This window comes from Manacus vitellinus, unplaced genomic scaffold, assembly GCF_001715985.3.
Source record: "Manacus vitellinus isolate BGI_N305 unplaced genomic scaffold, ASM171598v3 scaffold_8_pilon, whole genome shotgun sequence".
Lineage (NCBI taxonomy): Eukaryota > Metazoa > Chordata > Aves > Passeriformes > Pipridae > Manacus > Manacus vitellinus.
Genome location: NW_021940864.1, coordinates 4,456,798 through 4,467,645, shown reverse-complemented (window position 1 = coordinate 4,467,645; position 10,848 = coordinate 4,456,798). Strand labels below are relative to the sequence as shown.

The following is a 10,848-nucleotide window of genomic DNA, read 5'->3' as shown; positions in this document are numbered from 1 at the left end:
CCTCCAGTTCAGGCAGGAATGCTTGGTACTCTCCTCAGGGCGGGGAGTTCACAAAGGGTGTGAGGACAGAAACATCCTTCTATCTCACAGGCCTCTTAACACCTAGTTTATAGCCTGAGGAGTCAGGCTCTATGGGCAGAGGGTGCGAATGGTCTATTGACAACAATAGTCTAGTTTCTGGGAAATGACATGGAAGGCTATAGAATACAGTTTTGGGTTACACCCACCATGATGAACTGATCTCAGCTGTCCTAACTAGGACACATCTGTATAAAAAACAACTGCTTTGAGTTTTTTCTTCTTTGAGAAAGATAATCTTATTTGATTGTTTTTACTATCACTTGTCCCTAAGGAGGCAAACCCACAGCATCCACAAGATTGGAAGCTCCGGAAAATGTGGGGTAAGCAAGGTGCAGGTGCATCTGCTTCTGAGGGCCTATGATCTCACTGCAGTAGTAAGTATGTCCTAAGAAGCCTCTGTGTGTCTGAAGTCAATGGAACTTTACAGAAAACAGTCCTTTGCAGTAGTATAGAGAGAATCCTACTGAAACAGCTTGAATAATCTAATACCCACTGATGATAGATGTAGAGATATTATATTTTAAAAACTTACAGCAGACAAGGCACTTAAATTGATTATTTCAATTTTGGATTAGACAATTCGATTAAAATATTCTGAGACTTGTGCAGTGAGCCATATTTTGTCAGCTGACAGCTCTATGGTTTAAACTTTAAGTTTTTCATTAAGTCTGGATCATATCACTCAAAACAACATATATCAAAGTTTTTCTTCCAAAGATACGAAGTCTCTTAGTAAGCAATATTACAATATCTTAACATAGTCATATCTTACGAGTACTACAAGCTGTATTTGGTTTGTGTGGCAAGGTTTTGGTAGAGGGACACTGCAGGGGTGGCATCTGCCAGAAGTTGCCAGAAGCTTCTCCTATATCCAACAGAACCAATGCCAGTTGGCTCACAGATGGACCCACTGCTGGCCAGGGCTGAAACAATCCGTGATGGTGGTAGAACCTCTGGGATAACAGTTAGGAAGGGGAAAAAAAACCCTGAACAATTGCAGCAGGACAGAGGAGTAAGAATATCTGAGAGAAACAGCTCTGCAGACACCAAGCCAAGGTCAGTGAAGGTGGTGCTCCAGGTGCTGGAGCAGAGAAGACCATGGTGAGGCAGCTGTGCCCCTGCAGCCCATGGAGGTCCACCATGGAGCCACCTGCAGCCCCTGGAGGGCCCCACATCAGAGTAGGTGGATGCCTTAAGGAGGCTGTGAACCCCTGGGAAGCCCACACTAGAGCAGGCTCCTGGCAAAACCTGTGGACCCATGGAGAGGAACCCAGCAGGTTTTCTGGTAGGACTTGTGACCCCATGGGGGACCCACAGTGGAGCAGTCCATTACTGAAGAAGTGCACCTCACAGAAGGGGCCTACACTGGAGCAGTTTGTGAAAAACTGCAGCTCGTGGAAAGGACTCACATTGAAGAAGTTTATGAAGAACTGTGAACCATGTGAGGGATGCCACACGGGAACAGGAGAAGAGTGTGAAGATTCCTCCCTCTGAGCAGGAAGGAGCAGCAGAGACAGCATGTGATCAACTGACCACAACCCCCATTCCGTGTTCCCCTGTGCTTTTGGGGGATAGGAGGTAGAGAACTGGGAACAGAGCTCAAGAAGAAGGGAGGAATGGGGGTAAAGTGTTTTAAGATTTGGTTTTATTTCTCATTATCCGACTCTGATTTTATTGGTAATAAACTAATTTCCCCAAGTCGAGTCCGTTTTTTACATGACAGTAACTGGTGAGCAATCTCTCCCTGTCCTTATCTCAACCTATGACCTTCCTGTTACATCTTCTCTCCCCTGTCCACCTGAGGAGGGGAGTGACAGAGCAGCTTTGATGAGAACCTGGCATCCAGCCAAGGTCAAACCACCACACAAGCACACATTGATAACTCTCAAAGAGGTTTTCAGAATTACCTGCTAAACTCAAATTCTAGTCTACTGACAGGCCTGAAGTTTCACAGACAATTATTTAAGAATAAACTAAAAGTTCTTGGACCGTTGTAAAAATCATAATTAAAAATGTCACATATTAAAATTACTACTAGAAATAAGTAAGGTTTGGGGTTTTTATTTTTTTCAAATAAGGAGGGAAAATGGCATGCAAAGACTACTTCTTTCAAAGGAATTAAACTCTACAGATGAAGAATTTAAAACTAACTAAAATGGACGTGTAATTTTTCCACTTCTGATGAATATATGCCAGAATGTTTTTCTGTTGCTATGACTGCCTTCCCAGTTAAGGAAAACAGCTACAGCAATTGTGATTAAAATAGGAAGGAAAAACAGTAATTATTTTGTTTGTACATTCTGGAAAATAATGCTTGTTAACTCCAAAGCCATTCTTTGGAATATTAATTACTAGTTTTTCATCCACTAGTCAATCAGTGTAAATTTTAAGATTCCATTCAATAATGATTTTTACATTTCAGAATTTTTAGTTTTACTATAATAAATTAAAATGGTTCTTTTAAACAATTTACACCACTGTGCTAGTGCTGTTAAGGTTAAAAATGCCACAGATTCTGACACACAAATTGCAGAAACAGTCTAGGAAATATATTAAGAGATCCAAGAAGGATGCTGATATCTAGATAAAAGCTGAATAGTCACAGCCTGGAGCTTTGTTAGTGATCACGGTAAAAACAGGATAATGGGGAAGAAATATCCAATATCAACATTTACCCCTTTTAGGGAAGCAGCACCTTATGAAGAAGCAGACACACCTTCCTATCTCCCCTGTATAACACTGATCCAATGGTTCAAAGAAGTCTAAGTGTTCTGATAACTTCGTGCTTCAGGTGCTAAAAACATTATGAATAAAATCTTGTATCAGGTAGAGGCAGATATGATAAAAAAGAAAATTATATCCATGAAGGAAGACTTTCCACAGACAACTTCCCAAAGTTGGTAGTTCCAAAGAACTACCCACATACATTGTTCATGATAAAAAAGATTAAAAAAACCCAACACCAAAACAATGAAATAATTTTCAGTAACTAATAATTTAGAATAAACTTTGAAGTATTTAACCAATATATGGAACTATGCAGCTCAATTTCAGAAAATAACTTTTTTCTATACTAATAAGAGAGAATTATATAAAGCAGACATACTTATCTATATTTGAGTAGAACCATTCATATATGCACCACTTGTGAGCTTTGGGAAGTTTGAGCAGGTTGCGAAGCCGTAAACCAATCTTCTGTGATACTTTCTTTTCTGGTGTTGACATTGTTGTACTAAACTTCTAGGTAGGGGAAAAAAAAAAAGGAAATGGTTAAACACAGCCTAATATTTTTCAGTATTCAAATAATCAAGCCAGATTTTCTTGATAAAATTTTGCACATTAATAATTGCTACATTTTAATAGCACATATTGTTTCGTGGCAATTTTTCTGTTGCAGATCTATAACAACCCTTACTGCATTATATCAGCAATGCAATTAAACAGAGCAGAAGCAGACGGCAAACTTCAGCAGGATCAATACAATCGATGATATCTATCCAAGGCTCTTTTAATGGAAACATTTTCCAGCACTGAAAACTACATTATTGCTAACAATGGCATGGCACTAAAATACCTGCGGACTTCCAAACCTTCAGGCACCACTGAACACTGTCTCAGGTGAGCATACATGATGTTGCTCAGATGCCAGCAACAGTAACTGCCTCATTTGCACTGGGGCTTCTACTCTTGCTCACTCTTCTTAAGCCAAGGATGAAGCTAGCACAGGAATATAATACAGCCAAAGCTTTGAGTGGAATGTCTGCTTTTTAAAAAACTGCAAGAGAAACTAGCATGGACATAAGAAATCCAGTTCAAACTACATTTGGAAGCTATTTCACAGACTGCAGAAAAGACACTGTCCTAGATTGCATGCATAATGCATAGGCCTGTGTTTAAACAAGACCATAGAAAAATAATTCTGCAGTTTTGTTCCAGCAATGGTTGTCTTAACTGACAGAAAGAAAAACTTATTTGCAAAAAATAACAGCTTTTTGAGACTATTAGTTTAACTGGGTCCCCATGCCAACATCAGTTGTTATTCTTCCCCCAACACTCAAAAGTATTTTGGCCTTTAGTAGCAGCAACGATAGGATAAAGCATAAGGTAGGCACCTTGCTGGCTCCTGCTACACTAGATACAGGTCCCCTTTCTCCCACTGGAACTCCAGGAAACAAAGCCTAGTGGGACAGCAAGATCTGCAAACTACGGCAGCTGCAGTCCCTTGCAAATATTTATCCAGCAATCATTGGATCTCCTGAACCAGACATTTAAGCACAAACCAACTGGGTTTAGAACATTATCCAAGTCCTCCTACTCTTACAAAGTCATGGTAATGAAGAGAAATGTCATGGTCCTCCTCTATGGCCAAATGGACCCAGCAAAATGGCGATTGCTAAGTCTTCCCCATTCGACACTGCACACACAGTCCAGAAGGTAAATAAGACCAGTGTTCAAACAGTGCTTTTTCAGTGAGGTAAATTCAGGCTCATAAGGTGATGGTATAGAGAAGTGATTTAGATGACAAAGGTATTACAGAGCCAATTAATTGAGACTAAGAGATGTTGCCCTGTCTAACATAGCGAATAAAGGCTGAAAGATATTAACAGCTGTTCTTTCATGCTATATCAAGGAGTAGACAATCAAGTGGAGAAGTAGTAAAACAAACTGTTTGAACTGGAGTATGTTACCATTACAGGATCCAGAAGGTATAGTGGTATAGGTGGCCATAAATACACTTAAGCCATAAATCTACAGCAAGTTCCTAACTGCTGAGATGCATTAAGTCCTATAGCAGCCTTCTAAATGATGTAGTCAGTGCAAGATACATAGTGAGTTTTTAACTGAAGCTGAATAAATTTATGTTGACTACAGGATACGATTGTTTGCAGGAGCATGATGGGCAATTAGTCTGGAATCTTTTCTAGCCCTGCATGTTCATATCCAGGATCACAAGGAACAGGTACTCCCATAAACAAACTGAGGAAACCAGTTGTAAGGAAGAAAAATATTCATCTGTTTTTAATTGCGGCTTACTCCCAGCAATAGCTTTTCTCACAAGAACATTTGTAAGCCAAAAATGTAACTTAAAAAGCAAATCTATTCTAATTTTCAACTAATACATATAGGCTTGTTCCCTTTTTTGGTAAAAATATCTCCATACATGTAGGTACCTGTGGAACCATCGCAACCTTCTGATTTCTTTTGGGTGACCTTGTGTTTATTTGTCTGTCATCTTCTTCGCAGAAGAGTCGACTCCGTTTTGAATTTCTGAAGGGCTGTGTGTATCAAAATTAAGAATGAATTACAAAGAAGAAAACTTGATTTCTCTGTTCATGCACAGAATTCACAGTGAGGGAGACAAAATGCCTTTTCTCTTGCCACCTATTGGTTTTAAGGCACATGGTACACAACAAATAGTGCCTCCCAGCAGTTAGAGATCTCAGGATTGAGAGAAGGAGTTCAAGACTCCAAGCCTTCCAATGCTAACTATAACCCATTACTATACTGCTGGCCCAGTTTCACAGAAGTATTTAGAACTTAACTCCCACTTGTTTCCATTAGAGTTAGGTGTCTAAACACTTGTGTATACAAGATTGCTTTGGTTATAAGTACATCTGTTTGTTCTAAATTTCAGGTCAAAACCATGGTTTATTCAAAGAGTGGATTTGGTTTATATGTTCTCAGTAAAAACATTAGCTGCATATAACTTTTTGCAAGGATTTCTAATGAGCCTTATAAATTGCTGTGGGTTTCTTGTATTTTTAATTCATTGAAGGTCCCTACACTGCAAAATGTTAAGAAGCTGAAGTCTGAAGAAACTAAAGCTTGAATAAGTTATGTGAAAATATCAGAAAAGAGAAGAATCTAGAATTTAAATTTTACTAACTGAAATTAACTTGTGTGCTAAGATGTTACAACTCAGAGAGAACTAGAAGGCTGAGTGAAAACAAGAAATCATATTGTAAATGTGCCATAAAAATATGTTTAGTTATTCCTCAACATTTTACCCTATGACAAAAAACTTGTGCCTTCAGTGAGGACAAAAGAGTAACCTGTGACTGGCTGCTAGTGCTGAGGGGAAGCAGCTTTTCCCTCCAGGACTTTGTGGCCCAGCACAGGAGACAGCCACAACTGAAATGGATCTCCTTTACAGAATCCCAAAACTGCACTCTGTGGCATTCCTTGCACTTCAAACTACTTACAAAGGTGACAAGTAAAGGCAGAACAAATGCAGATTTGACTTCTTTCAATACAGAGGGTGAAAGTGCTGCAAATTGATATGGGGTATGAAAACTGTAACACCAACAAGGTGAAGAATACTGATAACAAATATAAGTCCCTCACAGGAGTCAGAAACGAAATAAATCAACAAAGTGAAATAAAACTTCACTATTAAGCATTTACACTTAAGAAAGATATTTAGTAAGTCTGTAACCAAATCATTATGATCCAGATCAAGCAAACCGTTTTACAACCCTCAACAGGAATTGCCAAATTCTATTCCAATAAACTATCCAAAATGGTCAGAGTGTTTCATCATTCTGGACTATCTGTGTCTCACACAAGAGCATCGCTTAATGCACTACTAGATGCCACTCAGATATTTTGATTATTTGCAGAGCAGGCAAGCATGACAGTTTTCAAATAAACAAACTGTTAAAAAGAATAATTTTAATAAAAACCAGGTGACAGTTGGCAAGTGGGTCTCAAATACTGTAGTAGAAGGTGGTACCAGGAGTATGGGAGAACAATCTGCCTAGCAACTGAGATGGTATTTCATATACTCTCCAGAGTGTAAAAATGAAAGCACGCAGTGTTACACATGTAGACAAACCAGGTGCAATAAAGCTGGTGGCAAAACCAAACCAAAATCCCATAATTTTCTAAGGCAGAGGAGGTTGAGAACAGTCAAGAAAAGCTTGATTGTGATACAACAGGGAAAGAATATTTCAAAATATTTCAAGAAGAGAGAGGGAAACTGTCAACCCAAACACCAGATATGTCCTTGGAAGCTGCAGGCTCATTTCATATCCCCACCCCAAGGCTGTTCTTTAATGTAAGGCCTCCTATGAGACTTCTCAGAACGCCACACACCTCACTGACATTCCTCTACTTTTATTAAAATCTACTCCCCAGAAGGCACAATGATGGAAGTGCATTATGACGTTTCCCCTTCCTTTCCTTTACGTGTCAGTTCCCGGCCGTAATTAGAAGTGAGGTATTTACTGAGACGCAAAAATGGTTGATCAGAATTGATGATTCCTAAGCTCAAGGTGGTACATACAGTACAAATACTTCCCACAGCACTTGCTTTACAAAAAACACAGAAAAAATTATTACAAGCTATCTTGAACAAGGTCAGCAATTTAACTTGTTCAATTATTCATTTATAAAATATGTTTGTCCCTCATATTCAAACTGTGCAGAGTGCTTGTGAAGGACGTAGTTTAACACTTGGACATTATGAAACGATAAATCTCAGCCAAATTTTGTGATCCTTAAATTTCATTCATTCTATGGTATTTTACTAATTCTGAATCTGCTTTTTTTTTTTACTTCTTACCATTTCCACCGCAGAACCAGCATTCTTGCTTCTCCAAATGTGCGTTTTCTGCAGAGGATTGTACTTTTCATTCCACGAACTTGATAAGCTTCCCTCTGTTGTGAAGAAAGTATGTCATTAATATATGCATAGGTAAGTGTACCTTTCAACATAATCACCATCCAAAAGCTCGTATAACATCGACTAATAAAATACTTTTTTTTTACTTGCAACGTCTTCTTTGAATTCAATTACAAATGGATTCTAGATTTCAATATTTTCATTAAACTGTTCTGAACAATAATTAAAAAAAATGAAGGAGGTTTTCAGTACAAGGAGAAACATGAACAAAACATTTTTTACTTGTGTCTGTGTTTAGGTTTCTTGAAACCTCCTTTGCTGGAATCAGTTACTTCCACTGTCAGGTTGACACACATTTAGACAGCTGAATTGTGGCTGTAACAAACCTGCAGAAGGTACAGCTCTACAAGACTTAGCCACCTTCTGGTTCTAGAAATGTATGAAGTGGGTGCATATCAACAAGTAAAACAAATTTTATTACAACAAACCTATATTACAACATAATTCAACAGATCAGGCCTTCTTCCTTATGTAACAGAGGCCTTGTAATACATAAAGAAGCTTCTATTATTGGGCAAACTAAAAGTATTCAAAATTTGTATGAATGCTCCTGAAGACAATTTCAAAGAAAAAAAATATAAGCAGCAGTAGATTTTTGATTTAGCCCACAACCTGCTGACAGAGAATACAATGAAATTGTGAAATGCCTTCCTAATGTAAATTCTGTCACATACACAGGTCTTGCTAAGAATCCTTCTCGCATCTTGTCCTCAAGAGAGGAAAGATTATCCCAATCTTCTCATCAAACCTGACACCTTGGCAGTACTTACAAAGAAAAAAACACATTTCAGGAATTTCATCCAGAAGAGCAGTGTCTAAATACACCACAGCATATGTAGTTTCAACTGCCACGGAGTATTAGTCTAGAGAACTAACAAATATCTACAATAAACCAAATCATATTTCAACAAAAAACTTTCTTCAGTGGTATGTTCTCGAACTTTGTGAAGCCAGAAACTAAGTACACCTGAAAGTCAGACTGGGTACAAGTAAATAACACATTCATTTCTTACCTTTCAAGCTCACAAGTGCTTTTGCTGAAGAACCTGCAATATATCAAGAAGTCAACATAAATCATAAGATGTTTCAAGCCATACAACCTATGTAGAGTCTACTCATTCTTAATTAATTCTTAGGCAGAAAGTGGAATTTATTAAATCTCTCACAGCTGAATAAGTGAACCCAGTGCACCTTCCATGGCGCTAAGTACAGCATTATATGTTTATTATCACTAAATCTTGAAAGCATATTCATGTTTTGTTTTTTCCTTTAGTTTTACATCAAGAAAAAAACTTGAGATGTTAAGCACTTATATTTAACACAGCAAATTCTGAAAAAGCTTTATGCCCACACTACATACCTCCATTTGGCTGCTTGTCTGCTGCAGTTGCAAATATATTTTACAGCTGACAAGGAAACTACTGAACACTTTTTTAATGATTTCTACCAATTCAAAATTCTTCAATGCCCAAAATTTCCCCAAAAGGAGTAGCTTATGCTCAGAAGGAGGAAGATGGATAGTTAGTTGCCCCCTGGTGGTACCACTTCATTAAGAAAAGCAACACATTCGGATCTCAAATGCAGACAGGACTGTTAGTTTGCTCAAACTGTTCAAATGGTGCAATAAATACACCATTTATTAAGGGGAATTTCACTATTCCCCTTCCACTGCATCTCTAGGACCTCTGCAATGCTCCTGAGTCAGGAAAAAACAAAACTGGGCCTGACAACACTGGCCATTCATGCCCTGGAATTTTCAAATCTCTCTCTACGAATGAGATGTTTGAAGCAGCTGCATTAGCAGAGGGGAAAGATATTTCTGCATGACAATGCAGATTCATGCTTTTCCCTCAAGTCAACTTTACCTTTCCAGTTATGTTCCCGTATGGCAAACGTTTTTTCCTCTCACTTTCTCTATTCCCTCTTTCAGCTTCTGTTTGCTGTTCCAACAACTTTCTGACTTCAAAGCTCCAGAAATTCCTTTTCTTGTGGTTCCCCTTTATCTAGCTCCTAACCCCATTAGTGCCAGAGATATTTGCCTCTTAGAGGATCCCTTCCAGGGAATATCACAGAGCCAAAAGAAGAAATATTGTCCCTTTCCAGGGAACCAAGCATTTGGGGTTGGGTTGGACTATTGAAGAGAATACAACAGCAGCAACAGCAAAAAACTCCCCTACATTCCTTATTTCTTCATCATAGTATTTTGTCTGCTGCTATTTTATTATGCCATGTGTTACCAAAAAACCCCAAACCAAACTTCAGTTGAAAAAAGAAAGTTTCTATTTTTTTTTCCCCAAAAGATTAAAAAAAGAGTTTAAGATATGAAAGGGAACTAGTTTTGACTCCCTGGTGGTTTAGAGGGCCTCCACCCCAGTATCTCCCAAGCAGTTCAAATCTACAGCTAACACATATGGGGTTACACGTCAAAACCAAGATGACACACCTGGGCTATACTGTTGCTCTTCTTGCACATTTCTTTTCTGATGTATCACCTTTGTTGGGCTGGGGACCTATCAGCCACAGGTATAGGAACATGCTTCTATGATGATCTGATTCACAGTGAATTCAGCTCTTGAAACTAAGCTGTATGTTAAAGGTATCACATGATTTTTTTTTTAAATTTCATGCTAGAAATCCAATACTGTACACCATGCTTGCACATGGGTACTCTGCTATCAACCAAGAATAAAGAGCCCTGAACTGTAACAGTAAGAACAATAAAGAACTACTGTGTCCCCCAAATTTATATAGGGGATGGTGGGAAATGTGTGCAGAGATAAGTAAGTACATGCAGTATATGCAGTTTAAGAACACGGGAAAAGCACATGCCACTGAGGATGGAGAGGCAGGAGCAGGGTCATCAGGACTGTCAAATGGAGGAGATGCTGCCCTTCCAGAACAGATCACCACTCTGAAAGATCTCAGGCACTTCATTTGTAAGACCAAACATACAGTCATTTTCCTCTTTTTCTCACTATCTTCCTCACGTGAATCAAGTTCAACGAATTCAGTCCAGGATGAGTATGTCAACAATGCAAAAGAAAAACCTCAGCAACAGGTAGCAAAGCTTTATTTGGAGGTGG

At 38.6% G+C, this 10,848-nt stretch overlaps 1 protein-coding gene across 1 annotated transcript in view; it reads right to left on the bottom strand.

Annotated features, from left to right (window-relative positions):
- The window catches only part of LIN9 (lin-9 DREAM MuvB core complex component), a 31,583-nt gene extending 21,279 nt beyond the window's left edge, over positions 1–10,304 (bottom strand). The window contains exons 1-5 of the mRNA XM_008934806.3: positions 10,209–10,304; positions 8,779–8,811; positions 7,646–7,740; positions 5,253–5,357; positions 3,188–3,321 (exon numbers count right to left, since the gene is read on the bottom strand). Of these exons, the coding sequence (XP_008933054.1) occupies positions 3,188–3,321; positions 5,253–5,357; positions 7,646–7,648 (242 nt within the window). The 5' untranslated portion in view covers positions 7,649–7,740; positions 8,779–8,811; positions 10,209–10,304. The remainder of the gene's footprint in view (positions 1–3,187; positions 3,322–5,252; positions 5,358–7,645; positions 7,741–8,778; positions 8,812–10,208) is intronic.
- Positions 10,305–10,848: the final 544 nt, after the last annotated feature.